General features: G+C 50.9%; 1 protein-coding gene across 1 annotated transcript; it reads right to left on the reverse strand.

The window, feature by feature from the left end:
* Positions 1-13,068: 13,068 nt before the first annotated feature.
* LOC135578082 (olfactory receptor 14J1-like) lies at positions 13,069-13,638 on the reverse strand. The gene has a single exon (XM_065048279.1). It carries the CDS (start codon positions 13,636-13,638, stop codon positions 13,069-13,071), a length of 570 nt encoding a protein of 189 aa, XP_064904351.1.
* Between the last annotated feature and the right edge of the window lie 3,982 nt (positions 13,639-17,620).

Below are 17,620 nucleotides of genomic sequence, written 5' to 3' on the forward strand. Positions count from 1 at the left end.
CTTCACAGCTGTTCAACATGGCCTGACAAGAGCCGCGTCCCTACAGACCCCACAAGCTGTGCCTGTGCCAGTTTTAGGAGATGCCTCCAGGAGCTACAGCTGCACTGCCCTGCACCCAGAGACTTACCATGGCAAGGGCTGCAAAGGTTTCTCCTTCAGTGAGCTCTCAGTCATCCTCCCAGTCCTGACCACCTTTAATCTCTCTCTGCCTTGCTCGTCTCCCGAGATCCCCAGGCAGAGCCCTCAGCCCTGCTGCGTGTGCAGAGGAGCTGCTCCTGGGCAGAGCTGTCTCTCTGCAGCGCTGCCGCTGCCATGAGCTCCCTGTGTCCCAGGAGCCCAGCCCAGCTCAGCAGCACAGGAGCAGCCCAAGGCACTTTAATGACCCCTCTGGTGGGTTTGGTGCTGAGTCCATGGACCTCAGACCCTGGAGGAAGTTGATGAAACCTCTCAAGAAGTCAAAGTCAGATTCAAACTCCAGAGTTTATTGTAAGGTTTATGGGTCACACTGAGGGACACTACTGAAAAACAATACTCAGGTTTGGTTAGAGAAGAAAACTGGAGGCAGAGATGACAGGTCAGGAAAAGCAAAGTAAACGTCTCTCTGATGCTGCGTAACCCTGGATGTGTTTCATTAACCAAAGGGCCAAGATCTGACCCCCAGCCCTGGGAACGCAGATCCTGTCCCTCCCACATTGCCCAGGGCCCTTCCTGGGACAGTGTGATGTGGGGCTGTGCAAGGCCAAGGGCAAGACTATGGTCCCACACCTCCCAGGTTCCTGGCTGGGGACAAGGAGGGTTTGGAGCTCATTGACAACATTTCCTGACACGGGTGACTGAGGAGTCAGTGGGGTGAGGTGCTCTGTGGGACTTCACACTTACAAACCAGAAAGAGTTGGTCAGGATGGAACAGTCAGGGATGGAAAGTGGAGCTGAGGCTCCTGGGAGATGAGAACAAGGCCAAGAGCAGGATTTCAGGAGAGCAAGCTTTGGCCTGCTGAGGGACCTGCTTGGGTCCTATGGGATATGACCTTGGTGTCTGCAGTGCTTTTCTCTCACATGTCCTCCCTCCTCTCTCCCACCTGCTGTTGTGCAGCGTTTTTTACCCTTTCTCAAATACAATATCCCAGAGGTGCTGCCAGCATCACTGAGTGGCTCAGATTTGGCAAGAAGTGGGTCCATCTTGGAGCAGCTGAAATCAGCTCTGTCTGACATTGGTCAAACTCCTGTTGTCTTCCCGGAGAGGTGACAACTGTAGCACACCCACAGTCATCCCCAGTTCCAAGAGTTTGTCATGTAAACCCAATAGAGAGTGACAATGTGTTGGGTGTTACAAACTACATGATCATGTAGAAGAAATGGACAAGATCTTCTGTCAGCGACTCAAGGAGGAAGTCACCAGTCAATGAGCAGGTTCCTATGGGGAACTGTAATTGCTCTGACATTAACTGGCCTGGCAAAGTGGCAAGTGCCATCAGTCCAAAGGATCTTGGGCCAACTGCTTAACGTGTCTGCATTGTGGGCCAATGAGAGTGATGCTCAACTGGATCTAGAACTGGGAAACAAGGAATAGCTGGTGAGGGATGTGAACATCAGTGTCCACCTTGGCTGTTGTGACCAGGACACAGTGGGGTCCCAGGCACCAGAGGGGAGGGAGGAAGGCCAGCAGCAGAGCACAGGATGGTGGGCTCCAGAGGACAAGACTTTGACATACTGGGGGATGGTGGGCAAAGTGGTGCCATGGAAGTAGGTCTGAAGGGTGAAGGAGCTCAGGAAATCTGATAATCCTTACAGGACATCCTGCTCCAAGCACAAGAATGATCTCTCCAAGTACCCATGAACAGAAGCATTTATCTCGTGAGGCTGCCCCTCTGAACTGATGGAGCTCCAGGGCAAAAGGCCGCACACAGGAGGTGGAAGCAGGGGAAGCTGCAAAGGAGGAATTTAGAAACCTTGTCCATGGATGTGGGGATGATGACAAAGCTGCCCTGGACTTGATACCTGCACGGGAAGGGCAGCAAGATGAGCTGACAGAGCTTCACTTGCAATAAGAGAACATACAGGGTGAACGTGGGCCTGCTGCTGAACTTCATAAGAGTAGAATCAGACAGGACTGAGGTTCTTCATGGCTTCTTTGCCTCCATCTTCGCCAGCAAGGTCTCCTGGGTCTTTGTTCCTGAAGGCAGGAGTCTGGAGAACACCCAGCAGTGGATGGGGCTCAAGTCAGGGGTGACCTGAGCAAACTCAGACACCGTTACAGAACAGGAGATGGGTCACTTGACCAGCTCCCTGAACACAAGTATCGCTGTGCTGTGGCATCTGAGACTGCCAGGGACACCCACCTCTTGGTCCAGAGGAGTGTGACTCCTCTTGAGGTGTCCTGGATTATCTCCTCATGCACATGGTGTTTTAGGCAACCCATTTTGTGACATATTCAGTCTTTATCAGGAGATGCTCCACACCAATATGAACTAGAGGCTGCTGATGCCACCTGTTCTGGAAAGGGAGGGAAGGGCGAGCAGGGAAGGAAATAGAAGATATTTGGCTTTCTTGCTATTTATTTTAGAAATGCTCTCTGTTTGGCTATTCCTGAAATTTCTCTAATCATCCACACCAGACTCGAAGCCTTTAGAAAAATGATGCACAGAGCCTTGGCTTGTAAGAGCATTTTAGATGTTAATGAGCCCTCTGCTGCCATGATCCTGAACTGCAGCTACTGAAACAATGAACAAACTTCTAATGAAGTGAAAGGCAGAAGCAAACCCCAAGTTTCTGAGGGTGTTTGGACCCCATGAAGGGCCATCACTGACACAGCTGTGAAGGAAACAACCAGTGCAGGTCCCTGTCCCTGGAGGTTGGTGAAGGAAAGACTTGGAGACACTGGTTCCAGGTGGTGAGGGCCATGTGGAGGTGGCTCTGGTGCCATGTCAGCCCTTGATGCTTGTTCATCACCAGAATGGCTGAGCCCTGACCCCTGGGACCTGGTAGATCTTTCTCCAATGTTTTTCAAGGCTTTTCCTTTGGTCAGTGTGGGTGTTTTGTGTTTTGGGGTGGATTTTATGTTGAATGCTGTTGCTTTAACTGGTTGTGTTTTTATGATAATTTGTGCAGAAAGGGCAGTCACAGGACAGCACCCAATATGTCAAAACTGATGCCCAGTGAAACGCCGTAAAGCCCTGATGAGTTCCCCCTGTGTCTGTGTCTCTCCTGGAAGGAGTCTGTCCCGAGAAGGGGATCCAGCTCCTGCCACTCTCTGCAGAGGCACATGAGCAGTGTCCATCACCTGGGGACACAAAGGGTGACATTTGCCAGACCAGCCTTCATCCCACCACCAAGAGCAGGGACAGCGCCCTGGGCCTCCTGGGCACAAGGACAGTCTCGGGGCCAGCAGCACCCCGAAGTCCTTCCTCCAAGGAGTGCTGGGTGCATGGGCAGTGGGTGGGGTGGGACACTGGGGGCCCATGTCACCTCCATGTCACAATGCGACCACGGGGCAATGCTGATGTCACAATGCCCCGGGGCAGTATAAAAGGGAGCAGCGTCCCGTGTCTGCTGCCAGAGCTGGCCTGGAGGCAGCCTGAAGACATCGGAGAGGAAGTCCTTGAGGAGCCGGTGGAATCCCTTGACAGGGGCTGAAGGAGGAAGAACTGGACGAGGCAGCTGGAGTTTCTCCGCTGCAAGGCCATCTCCCAGCAGGGCAACCTTCCAGGTTCATCTGATGGATGATCATCCTTTTCAGCTGGATAGCAGTAGCAAAATGAAGGGAATGCCTTCTTGAGGAGCACCGCAGAGCTCACCGTCCTGATGGAGTGGGGAGCTAGGGTCAGCAGCTGTAGGAAGTGGAATGCAGAGTGGTTTGAAGGGGGCACGGTGCTCTCCCGGCCTCCAGAAGGTAGATGCGTCTTTGGCACAAGGTGATGGAGCGAATGGGTAAGCTGGGCAAGGTTCCAAGTGTTTGTCAGGGATTTTCCCAGCATTTACTGGTAGTGAAAGGAGGGGGAAGGAAAAGAGGGAGAGAGAAGAAGAAGAGGGAGAGGGAGAGAGAGAGGGAAGAGGTGAAGCAAGAGGAGAAGACAGAATAGAGTAAGAGGAGAGGAGGAGGAACAGGAGGAGGAGGAGGAGGAGGAGGAGGAACAGGAACAGGAACAGGAACAGGAACAGGAACAGGAGGAGGAACAGGAACAGGAATAGGAACAGGAACAGGAACAGGAGGAGGAACAGGAGGAGGAGGAACAGGAGGAGGAGGAACAGGAGGAGGAACAGGAGGAACAGGAGGAGGAACAGGAGGAACAGGAGGAGGAGGAGGAGGAGGAGGAGGAGGAACAGGAGGAGGAGGAGGAGGAGGAGGAGGAGGAGGAGGAGGAACAGGAACAGGAGGAGGAACAGGAACAGGAACAGGAACAGGAACAGGAACAGGAACAGGAACAGGAACAGGAACAGGAGGAGGAGGAGGACGAGGACGAGGACGAGGAGGAGGAAGAGGACGAGGAAGAGGAAGAGGAAGAGGAAGAGGAAGAGGAAGAGGAAGAGGAAGAGGAAGAGGAAGAGGAAGGAGAAGAGGAAGAGGAAGAGGAAGAGGAAGAGGAAGAGGAAGAGGAAGAGGAAGAGGAAGAGGAAGAGGAAGGAGAAGAGGAAGGAGAAGAGGAAGAGGAAGGAGAAGAGGAAGGAGAAGAGGAAGGAGAAGGGAAGGGAAGGGAAGGGAAGGGAAGGGAAGGGGGAAGACATCATCATCCTATCATTCTATCCTTCTATTATTCTGTGGTCTTCTGGGAGGCATGACCAGCCTGTGGGCCGAGGAGCCAGGTCTCGCTCAAATGCTCAGGGAACAGCCGATCGCCAGTGTTGGGGTCAGGAAGGAATTTTCCCCCGGGGCAGACTGGCCCTGGTCCCCGGGGTTTTTTTGCCTTCCTCTGCAGCATTGAGCATGACCACCTGTCAGAGCTCCTCTGGGCCCTTTTGGCTCGGTTCATGCCCCCTGCTCTTGCCCTCCAAGGCACCACTCGTGCCCTGGCTTTCTCGGGTTCTTTCTCCCAGGGCAAGTTTGCAGCAGGAGCCAGCTCTCCTCCTTCTCCTTCTTCTATTAAAATTTGTAATATTAATAAAATAAATATAAATATAAATAAAAAAATAAAATAAAATTCTGTTTCCAGTTGTATCTTTTGTGTATGTGTCCCTGAAATATTTTTTAGATCTAAAACCTCACTGGCATTTCAGTCACTGTGGCTTCCATGAAGAATTTTTTCCTCACATCCAATCTAAACCTCTCCATGTGCAACTTGAGGCCATTTCCTCTTGTCCTATCACTTGCTACTTGGGACAAGACACCAACACCCTCCATGATAAAACCTCCTTTCAGGCAGCTGTAGAGAGTAATAAGGTCTCCCCTCAGCCTCCCGTTCTCAAGGCTGAACAGCCCCAGCTCCCTCAACCGCTCCTCGTCAGACTGGTGCTCCAGACCCTTCACCAGCCTTGTCACCCTCCTCTGAACTCTCTCCAGCACCTCAATGTCTTCCTTGCCATGAGGGGCCTAAAACTGACCCCAGGATTCAAGGTGCAGCCTCACCAGTGCCCATTACAAAGGGATGATCACTTCTCTAGTCCTGCTAAAGCTCTGATTGAATCAAGGCTTGAACACCTTGGTGTGACCCAGTTGGTGACAGGTTGGACTGCAGACTCCTGAGGTCCCTTCAACCTCAGTTCTCTCATGATCCCATTGTGATGCTGGGCTCTGTTTCAGACTGGAGCAGAGCAGGCGATGATGGGGCAGGATCCACCTGTGCTGTAGGTGACCATCTAAACCAACATCTCAGCCCGTGAACCAGCCAACCCCTCAGTGTGACTCGCTCTGGGCAACGTGTGAGGAGTCCTGGGCAGGGAAGGTTCAGAGGGCATGGGGCGCTGTGCAAGACACAACATGATCTTGGCTTCATGCCTGCAGGCCCATCAGATGTCAGTTGATGTCAATGGATATTAAAATAAGAAGAACTGAAGACAAAGATCCAAAGCAAAGGAGCGTGTCAACCTTCTTTTTCCTTTCTTTGTTTCTTTCTTTGTTTCTTTGTTTCTTTCTTTGTTTCTTTGTTTGTTTGTTTGTGTCTTTCTTTTTCTTTCTTTCTTTCTTTATTTCTATTTATTAATGTATGTATTTATTTATGTATTTAAGTATTTATGTATTTAAGTATTTAAGTATTTATTTACTTATTTACTTATTTACATACTTATTTATTTACTTATTTATTTAGTTAGTTATTTACTTACTGATTTATTTACTTATTATTTATTTGCTTACTTATTTATTTATTTATTCATTCATTCATTTTAAAGTCTTTGTAGGGGAGTCTCTTTTCTTTGGAAAGGAAAGAGTTCTCCAGAACTGGGCATGGGTTTAGGACACAAATGTCTTCAGCTCCAGGGACACAAGCACCTGGTGCCAGTGTAGATGCCCCGGGAACCCCTGCCCAGGCTCCACCTGCACTGCAAGGTGCTCTGGTCTCCCCAGGTCCCGTGTGAGAGATGCCAATCCCAGGCCAGCACCTCAGGTACACTGGGGCCCTAAAATAGCCCTGGCTGTTTATGGTGAGACAGCTGATGACTGATGTCTGTCTGGAAGTGTACTAAGGACAGGAGAGTAAATACTGGTCTTCCCCTGTACTTCTATTACCAACAGTCTATGATTTCATCTCCCTCGTCATTCAGGAGTTCCCACCTCTCCTGATTAAATGTCCCTGCCCAAGGACAACTTTCCAGCACTGTCTGGACGTTTGCCCTTCCCAGTGCTCTCAGGTTTCTCCTCCACTTGCTCTTTGGTCATTCAGTGGCCTCTCAGCTGTCTGGTTTCTGCTTTGAGCTTCAGGGAGTTACAAACTTGCCCCATTCTTCAGAGCTCTAATTAACATGGCAGTCAACACGTTCATTGTGTTTATTTCTATCCTCTCCTGTCTCTCTGTCTAAACCAGTTCTTGTGTGGGTGTCCCTTGTGGATGCTGGACCTCACCAGATCCAGCTTACACACACAGCTGAGGAAAGTGTTTTGCTGTTTATTAAACTGATGTAGGAAAAGTGATGCAATCTGTGGTGGCCAATGAGGGAACCGGCAGACTGGGGGTGGGGGTGAGGAGCCAGGTTGTCCATACAGTGTCCAGCCTCAAGGACTGTTCTCCTGCCTGTCCAGATGTCTTCAGGAGACCCTTGGGATCAATGTCCAGTGTAGAATGCTGCTGTCACTTCTTCTATACACTGAAAAATGATAGAAAACACCCTGGAAAGAAAAACCCTCCTTTATGAAATCTTCTTTGAAACCTTCATCAGCAAGTGTCCCATTGAAACCTCTCCAGTTAGTTCTACAAGTCTGGAAGATTTGAATAATATTACGGAAAGAAACATCGCTCGTTAGGGCTTTCTCTGTTTTAATGAGCCCCGTGGCGTATTTGGTGCTGAGTCCGTGAACCTCAGATACCAAGGACAGACTGAAGAATCTGCTCAAGAAGTCCAAGCCAGAACAAACTCCAAAGTACCTTGAAGCATTAATGGCCCCACTGAGGGCTGTTACTGACAAAGCCTCCCCAGGGACTCGTTAGAGCAGATAATTGGAGGCAGTGATTGCATCAGGCAAAGGCAAAGTGCAGCAGCTCTGATGCTGAGAAAGCCCTTGGTTTGTCTGATGAAGGACAATGGCCAAGCCTTGAGCCCCTGCCCCTGGGAAGGGAGATCCTGTCCCTCACAGGTGGCTCAGGTTCTTCCTGGGGATGTGGGGAGTGCGATGCCCAGTGCAGGACAATGGTGTGACACCTCCTGGCCTGCATGGGGGTGCAAGGAGGCAATGGGGAGCCATGGCCATGACAAAGATGTGTCTCTTCTTAGGCCTCGGTGGCAGGGACATCAGCCATAGCCAAGGGGACAAAGACCTTGGCTCTTGCAGGGACCTCCAGTGTCACCCTTGGCCATCTCCACCACAGTCCATCCGACACTGTCCCAGGCCTGTGGCTGTTTCCCCACAGGCTGCAGACACCCCATGCGCTTCCCCACCTTGTTCTCAGCCCAGTGTGTCCCCACCTGTGCTGCTGTCTCTCCATCCTCACCAGCTGTTCTTGAAACACAAAGCCATGGCTGATCCAGAGTCCTTCTGAACGACCACAGCACTGCGCTCAGAATGACATTTCTTTATCCTGAGCTCCACTCTGGACCTCCAGAGCTGCAGTTTCTGATGGTTTTCCTTTCTCATGCTGTTTCCCAACAACAACAAAAACATTAAATATTGACACCATCTTGGAAAGTGATTTTCAAGAGTTCTTGAGCCACTGCTATCCTTCAGTGTCAATGTTCTACCCCAGCCAGCGACTAAGACCACAATAGCTGCTCAGGTACTCCTCCAACCTATTAAGTGCAATATGGAAGATAACCGAAGGGAATGGAGAAACCCGTGGGTTCAGAAATAGCATTTTAATAAGGCAATAAAAATAGTATAATAATATACTACTACTACTATGTATATAATTAAATGAAATGAAATTTAAAAACTAAAATGAAATATAAAAAATCAAACTAAATTAAATTAAGAAAATATACTCAGTGCAATCCGTCATGTAACTCCAGTCACATGGAACAGCCAGTCCTGGAGAAAGGAGCACCTTGGTCCCAAACAACCAATCCCAGCAAGACAGAGCAAAAAGGCCCAAGGGCCAACTGCAAAATGTCAGAACAGCAAAAAACTCACTCAAAACTCCCAACAGAACGCAACTTCCAAACTAAACTAACCAAAGTACCTGGCAGATCTGAACTAACGGAAGTAACCAGCCAGAAATGTCAGCTCCAGCTTTATACTGAGCATGACTCTAATTGTAGGTGTGGGAATATAAGGGAAGATTGGCAAGAAGGAGATTTGTAAATACGCTTAAGTGACTGTACCCAGAGTTTAGAAAACACAAATCACACTAATTTAGGTTTAGCCTTGTGTGCTTCCCAAGTTGAACCTCTGTCTTTATAGAACATAGACTTGTGAAATCTTAAAGGCACCTCCTCAAACATCCTTGAAATTCCTGTTCTACTCAATGACAGGAAGAAGTGCCAGGGGAGGGTCAGGATGGACATGAGGAAAAGGTTCTTCACGCAGAGGTGCTGGACACTGAACAGGCTCCCCAGGGAGGTGTCACGGCCCCAACCTGACAGTGTTCAACAAGAGACTGGACAATGTCCTCAGACACATGGGGTGACCTGTGGGGTGTCCTGTGCAGGGACAGGAGTTGGACTCCATGATCCTTGTGGGTCCTTCCAACTCAGGACATTCTAAGATTCTATGAAACACTAGGTCAAAAGTCCATGTTTTCATTGTACAGATGAGATGTAAACACACAGCTCAGGGCTCTTCCTGGGACCGTGGGATGTGGGTGTGCAAGGCCCAGGGAAGGACAACACTGGGACAACAACTTCCAGCTTCCCCATGGGCTGCAAGGAGGCACCGAGGCCCCAGTGCCATGAGGACAACATGTCTTCTCCTGGGCCTTAGTGGCAGAGACAACTGCCCTGGCCAAGGGGACAGAGACCTGGGTTCTGTGGGTCCCTTCCAGCCTTACAGCGCCCTTTGCCATCTCCACCTCAGGCTGTTCTACACGGTGCTACCCCTGCCCCTCTTTCCCTGCAGGCTGCAGACACCCATCTCGCTTCCCCACCTGCTCTCACCCCAGCATTTCTGCACCTTCACTGCTGTGTCTGCACCCTCACTGGCTGCTCTTTGGCACACAAACCATGGGCTGATCCAGCTCCCTCTGGGTCACCTCTTGCCCCACAGCACTGCTCTTACAGTGACATTTTTTCCTCATGATAACCAGTCTCCACTTCCCCATCTGCACTTGGTGGCTTTGGTTTTTCTTTGCTGCTTTTTCCCACTACTTGAGAAAGCTTCACCACCTCAGAAACTGCCCATCAAGCAGAGATCCCAACCTGTTACTCTTCTAGTTGTCTTGCAGTTGACCAGAGAGAAGTAATCTCACCATGATTTCCTAAATCCCATGAGTGCTGCTGGCCTTTCAGCTTCTCTGACACACACGACCATGTCCCTGCTGCTGTCCCATCATGTTCTCAGGTGGGATGGATGTGACAACCTGTCTCCAAGATCTCTTCCTGGGTAGGATCTGTCATACTTAGACTGAGGTTCTTTCCCAACCATGTCCCTGCTGCTGGGTTGTCACCTCCAGAGACAGAACTGACCTCACTGTCCCCTTCACAGCCACAGGATTCTGACTGGGTTATGAGTGTCTGAGACACAAGTGAACTCATAATACCATAACTATCCATCACCTTTTTTATGGCCCAGGACCCGATCAGATAAAAGTATACTTGTTTTATCAAATTTATCAAATATATTCCCGACTAGAGATTTGAGTTGAAAAACACTCTTCAGAGGAACTACTGTATTTTTGTTGACAAAATTTAGAACTCCTTTTCTGTCTTTTATTCTTTTTATTCTTCCTCTGCCTAATCTGCCTTCAAAATCCTCTCCAAGGGAAAGGTTCATTGAATCGCAGAATAACTTCAGGTTTGAAGAGAGCCCTTGTCTCACTTGTCTCACTGTTCTGCTCCAGGCAGGGTGAACCAGGCGAGGTTGTTCAAGGGTTCCTCACAACTATGCATCATCCACAGAGAAGCTGAAAGTGCACTCGTCACATCATACAGAGGGACAATAAAGACGGTTAACAGTGTTGGTCCAAGTGCTGGTCACTGAGGGATGCTACTAGTAACTGGCTGCACAGAGGGCTTTGTACCGCTGATGACATTTGGCTTGATTGTCCAGCCACTTCCCACCCAGCTTCCAATTCTCCAGCCCAGAGATCACTGATCTGGCTACTAGGACACCAAGGAACACCATGTCTGTGACCCTGCAAAATTCTGGGTATGGCGGCAGGTTGACCAGCCATTAATTCTCCTTCATGCTTTTCATGCAGATGGGTTTGATATCTGCCTTTTCCAAAGACCTCGGAAACCCTTTTACCACTTTGTCTTACTTTTGAGAGCACAACCCAGAATCACAGGCAAGGGTGACAGCAGACAGGAGCACTTGCAATGAGCCTGTCCCAGCAGCTGAGATGAATCTCACTGGGACACTGAGGTTTGTTCCTGGAGTCACACACAGAAATGCCAGGGTTCTATCAGGCATCCATATCTGAGTTGGTCTCAGGACTCCTTGTGCACCCAGGGATGCTCAGAGACAGAATCTGTCCCTTTTACACACAGAGGCAGAAGTCACATTGTCCCTCTGGCCTCCCGTTGCCACTCCAAAGGGGTGGGAGACACCTCAGCTATGGTGAGTCACCCTGCTCTGCACTAATCTGAGATGTCCGACGTCATGAGGAATGGACACGGGGAGCTCAATTAAGGAAGCACAACCCAGTGCTGCATTCAGGCAGTTTCCCATGGGGTGTTACTTCCAACAGGAAGTGACCTCAGGACCTTGTGTGTGCCACAGGTCTTCATGGAACCCCAAGGAACAGTTGATGGTGTTTGTGCTCACTCGTGTTCATGTCACACAGTATCACAGTATGTTTGGGATTGGAAGGAACCTCATAAGATCATCTAGTCCAATCACCCTGCTGGAGCAGGAACGCCCAGGTGAGGTTGCACAGGAGCATGTCCAGGTGGGTTTTGAATGTCTGCAGAGAAGGAGACTCCACACCCCCCTGGGCAGCCTGGGCCAGGCTCTGGCACCCTCACTGAGAAGAAGTTTTTTCTCAAATTTAAGTGGAACCTCTTGTGTTCCAGCTTGATCCCATTACCCCTTGTCCTATCATTGCTTGACACCGAGAAGAGCCTGGCTCCATCCTTGTGGCACTCACCCTTTATATATTTATATAACATTAATAAGGTCATCCCTCAGTCTCCTCTTCTCCAAACTAAAAGAGACCCAGCTCCCTCAGCCTTTCTTCATAAGGGAGGTGCTCCACTCCCTTAATCTTCTTTGTTGCCCTACGCTGGACCCTCTCCAGCAGTTCCCTGTCCTTCTGGAACTGAGGGACCCAGAACTGGACTCAGTATTCCAGATGGGGTATCACCAGGGCGTAGTAGAGGGGAAGGAGGACCTCTCTGACCTACTGACCACTCCCCTTGTAATACACCCCAGGATGCCATTGGCCTTCCTGGCCACAAGGGCCCAGTGCTGGCTCATGGTCATGTCACCTCACATACATGATGTGCGTGCTCACATCTCATCTGTACAAAGCAAACCCAGACTGCTGAACTACTCATTCATTGTCCATCCATGGAGGGAAGAACAACCTCTGTGGGTGAGAGGCCAGTGCTGGAAATGGTGGTTGTGAGGGGCCCGTCCATGACGATGCCCTGGGGCAGATTCTGTGGGGTGTCCAGTGCACAGGGGCACAGCCCAGCCCCTGCTCTGCTGGTCCTGCAGGTCTCTGGCAGGAGCCTGGCTGTGAGAGGACACTGCTGGGTGCCAGCCCTGCAGACACACACTGTTCAGCTGTACACTGGTGTTTAATCTGTGGGTGACTTTTGTAGGAATATGCTTGAGAGAAACTTTGCAAGAAGATATAAACCATCATGCCCTGCCCTGAGGAGATCACCTTTCTATCTGGAAAGGCTGTTCTGAGTCCAGCTCTGTCACAGCAGTGCCCATTGCCTGTCCCTGCCTGCGCTCACAGCACTGACACACAGCAGGACGGTGACCAAGCTGCCAGAGCACTCAGGCCTTGCACCAACACCAGGGATGAGAAGGAGAGTGTGGGAGTGGAACCAGAACAGCTCTGGAAGAACAAGCGCTGCTGCTCCCTGGCAGGGCTGCCAGGATGGACTCTTTTCCCTTCCACCCATGTACACAGGAACTGTCCCTGCAACTCCAAAAGGCCTTTATTTTGTTTAAATATACACAGATCAAGGCTCGTCATTTACACAACCAGTGGTTATAAAATAAAGGCAGACAGTGATTTAGAAAGGGGATGACAACATTATCACAACAAAACCAATGTCAATAACAACAGAAAACAGAGATGAGAGGCAGAACCTGTAACTAGTCACATTAAAACTGCTAAGTAGAAGCAGATGGGCAATTTATTGCTTCAGGAAACACTAAGATACGAGTTTCCACAGAGCATCCTTGAGCTCCTGGTTCCTCATGCTGTAGATGAGGGGGTTCACTGCTGGAGGCACCACTGAGTACAGAACAGACACCACCAGATCCAGGGATGGGGAGGATATGGAGGGGGGCTTCAGGTAGGCAAACATGGCAGTGCTGAGGAACAGGGAGACCACGGCCAGGTGAGGGAGGCAGGTGGAAAAGGCTTTGTGCCGTCCCTGCTCAGAGGGGATCCTCAGCACGGCCCTGAAGATCTGCACATAGGACACCACAATGAACACAAAACACCCAAATACTACCGAGAAACTTATCACAATAAGGCGAATCTCCCTGAGGTAGGAGTGTGAGCAGGAGAGCTTGAGGATCTGGGGGATTTCACAGAAGAACTGGCCCAGGGCATTGCCCTTGCACAGGGGCAGTGAAAATGTATTGGCCGTGTGCAGCAGAGCACTGAGAAACCCAGTGGCCCAGGCAGCTGCTGCCATGTGGACACAAGCTCTGCTGCCCAGGAGGGTCCCGTAGTGCAGGGGTTTGCAGATGGCAATGTAGCGGTCGTAAGACATGACTGTGAGCATAGAATACTCTGCTGTGATCAAGAAGGCAAATGAAAAGAGCTGTGCAGCACATCCTGTGTAGGAGATGGCCCTGGTGTCCCAGAGGGAATTCACCATGGATTTGGGGACAGTGGTGGAGATGCAGCCCAGGTCCAGAAGGGCGAGGTTGAGCAGGAAGAAGTACATGGGGGTGTGGAGGTGCTGGTCCCAGGCTATGGTGGTGATGATGAGGCCGTTGCCCAGGAGGGCAGCCAGGTAGATGCCCAGGAAGAGCCAGAAGTGCAAGAGCTGCAGCTCCCGTGTGTCTGTGAACGGCAGGAGGAGGAACTGGCTGATGGAGCTGCTGTTGGGCGTTTGCATCCTCGGACAGGAGGCACTGTCATAGGAGGAAACACTGTTACATGTTAGGTGAGACTTTTTCAAGTACAATGAAAACTATTTTCCAAAGACGCTCCACCTATCACAGACAGAGACTCTTCTTTTTACAGGGCGTATTCCTTCAGCTCCGTGGCCGGAGCCTTGTTTGATGCCTCTGCCTGCGGGCTCTTCATAAATCAATCTGCCTCTACAGAACTGAGCAGGGACAGGGATCAGTCCTGGTGTTCAGCTTTCTAAGGTGAAACCACTTGTAATGCAGAAAGGCCTGTCAGCATCTGCACTGCCAATGCTATGGGATGGGAAGTGTCCAGGCAGTTTAAGAGTTCTATGTTTTTTACATTTGCTCCCCATTTCCCCTGTTGAGTGTTCTTGTGTTTCTTTCTGCTGCACTCAGGGAGAACAGAGCGAGTCCTGCGAGACCAGAGGGTGCCTGTGGGTCAGTGCAGAGTGAGGGCAGCTGCTCTGTCCCTCTGTCTTGCTCCAGCTGCCCTGGGCTGGCACCTTTCTGAGATGGGGGCTGATCACACTCCCATGTTACCCTGAAAAGCCACCAGGCACTGCTGAGAGCAGAGGGATCCACCTCAGACCATGACAGGTCTCACCCTTTCCTAAGGTCTCAACGTTTAGACCAGGACACACACAGCTCATTCCCCAGCCCCACAGATTGCATTGCCCACAGCCCACAGGTCAGAGCAAAGCTGGGACACGTGTGCCCATGGACACAGCTGCAGGAAAGGACCCACAAGATCAGGCTGTGACTCTGCAGCTGAAACTGCCATCCCCAGAGAGCCTGACAGCAAGAACAAGATCCCAACAGCAGTGACCCAGAGCAGGGGAGCAAGAAGGAAAATGCGGTGAGGGTGGGTGTGAGAGAGGCCAGGGCAGAGGCAGCCGGGCACTCAGACAGCGTCACCCTTCCCCAGCTGTGCAGCACCTCCCAGACACCAACACTGCCGGGCAGCTGCTCTCAGCCCCTGTGCTCTGCAGAGGAACTGGAGCTCTGGCTGCACAGGAGCTGCTTCATGCCTTGGAGCCCCCGGCCCTGAGGGCAGAGGCTTTGCTGGGTGGGACAGGAGGCCAGGGGGCTGCTCACAGGAGGATCTGCACTGCAGGGGATCACAGGACTTTTCTCTGTTCTCCCTCCCATAACCATTCCGGGTTCGGTTTCCTCTCATTTCTGATCATTTCCCTGCTGCCTGGAGATTCTCCCCTGGGAGGTGTTTCCCTGTCCATGTCTCTTCCCTGTCAGTGCTCACAGACCATCCCACCCTCTGTGCCCTCCCCCTGGCCCTACAGATCCTGCCTGTTCACAGGGCACTGCCTGGGGGCATCTTCCTGTTTGCAGGCTGGAAAACAGGACAGGTCAGATTAAGTGTAAGGTGTCCAGCAAAGGTGATGCTGGTTCTGCATAGGCAGACGAGAGGCAAGGCATGCCAGGATTCACCTGAAGACCTACTGCAGTTCATGTGTCTCAAGTATTTGTTTAAAATTAAGAACTGCCTTAATCACCGCCCATTCCCCAGAATAGGAGACTGCAAACACAGATTCAGGGAGGTTCCTTATCTTTGTAGTACTCTTTGTCTTCTTCTCCTTGAAACCTCCTCTTGTCAATATTCTGGAATGAGCTGGAGCTGTGAGCAGCCCCGACCCACGGAGAACCCAGCAGCAGAAGGACCCTGCCCTGCCGGGGGTCGCTTGTCCCCCCACAGCTTCTCCCCTCAGTGTTGTTGGGATCTCCCGGGCAGGCTGAGCACTGACCCTGGCAGGCGGCAGAGTCCTGGTGAGCTGGTGAGAATCCCTATGTCCTCTTGTTCTCCCTCTTCACCAGCAAGGTCTCTGAGATCTCTGTGGCTGGAGTCAGAACAAGCAGCAGTGCATGGGGATCAAGTCAGGGGTCACTGGAACTATCACAATCCTTTCCAGTCTATGGGACAGCAGGGGCAGCATCCCAGGAGCTGGGACAGCAGGACGATGTCACAGTGAGGCCACTCTCCACCATCTGTGAAAGCCCACGGAGACTGGGGGGACTCCCTGACCACTGGCAGCTCTCACACAGTGTGTGCACTTTTCAAAATGGCCAGTGGGTGAGCAGGGGAACTAAGGGCTGTGCCCCAGAGCATGTCCACTGGGACCCCATTTCTGGGTGTCTGGAAGAGAAGGTGACGGGGTTTGCCCAGGACAGGTTGTGCCTGTCCATCCTCTTTGCTTTCTGTGAGGAAAGGACAGGGTGGTGGATATGGGCAGAGCAGTGGTGGTCTGTTACCTGGAAGTCAGCAAGGAATCTGGCATCATCCCCCACAATATTCTTGTTCCCAAGGTAGGATATTATGGTCTGTGTCAGTGTGCAAGTAGATGAGTAAAAATCAATGTGGATGACTGGGCTTGGAAAGGTGCTGTAGAAAGGGAGAAACTTTCCAGTCCTGAGGACAGTCAAGCACTGGAAGCTGTTTCCCAGGAGTGAGCACTTACTCTGTCCCTGAAAGTGATGAAGATGTGTTTGGATCAAGCCCTGAGCAATCTGGTCTGACCCTGCTGTGAGCAGGAGTTTGGTCAGGACACCTCCTGTCATCTCATCCAGCCTGAATGATGCTGTCCTTTCATCACCTTTCTGGTTTTCAATTCAGAGAAAATTCTCAGGTTCTCTCTGACTACAAGAATAATTCACATGACGTGCAGGGCTGCTTTACAAGTGCCCCCGAACAGTCCTGACCACATCTTTTGCATCCCTTTTCATTTGCCCCAACCAGGGTCTTCTTTTTGCTGTCCTAATACCCTTCTGGAAAGAACAACCCTCCTTGTTAATCCTTTCATAGCAGGTTGTTCGAGAGGTGTCAGCATCCATGTACCTAGTCTGCACAGCAGCCAGGCAGCAAAGCCACCGTTACAGAAATGGAGATGAGACACTTGACCAGCTCCTTGCACCCAGATATCAGCGTGACATGTCTGCTGAGATTCCTGGGAACCCCTGAACTGTAAGAGCAGAGCATGTGAGTCCTGGTTGGGTATCCTGGCTTGTCTCCTGACCCATGTGGTGCTTCAGGCTGTGAAGAGAATCAAAACCAGCCATTGCACTGGGGTGGTTCCATTTTACACGTGTCACACAGGGCAGATGAAGGGAGCTCAGAACTCCAGACTCTGCGGCACTGTTGGGACTGCAGAGACTGGAAATGCAGGTGACAGTGTGTGTCAGTGCACACACATAAAGATTTGGGCTTCCTTTGATCCTTTGCACTGACCTGGGATCTGTTCCTTGGTCTTCTTTGTCACCCATGCCACCTCCACCTCTCACCAGGAAGAAAGAAGGAGAAAAGTTATGAAAGAAGGATGATTTGGGGGTAATTCTGCCCAAAAGATGTACCATGTCCTGTTCTGTAAGGGTGTCTGAGTTTGCTCAGGTCACCCCTGACTTGAACCCCATCCACTGCTGGGTGTTCTCCAGACTCCTGCCTTCAGGAACAAAGGCCCAGGAGACCTTGCTGGTGAAGATGGAGGCAAAGAAGCCATGAAGAACCTCAGTCCTGTCTGATTCTATTCTTACAAAGTTCAGCAGCAGGTCTATGTTACCCTGGTCTTTTTCTGTAAGGAAGCTGTGTCAGCTCATCTTGCCACCCTC

Source organism: Columba livia, unplaced genomic scaffold (genome assembly GCF_036013475.1).
Source record: "Columba livia isolate bColLiv1 breed racing homer unplaced genomic scaffold, bColLiv1.pat.W.v2 Scaffold_387, whole genome shotgun sequence".
Taxonomy (NCBI): domain Eukaryota; kingdom Metazoa; phylum Chordata; class Aves; order Columbiformes; family Columbidae; genus Columba; species Columba livia.

What these genes read in the sequence shown, in the direction of transcription:
- LOC135578082 (XM_065048279.1), bottom strand. Translation starts at nt 13,638, where the DNA reads ATGTCTTACGACCGCTACATTGCCATCTGCAAACCCCTGCACTACGGG.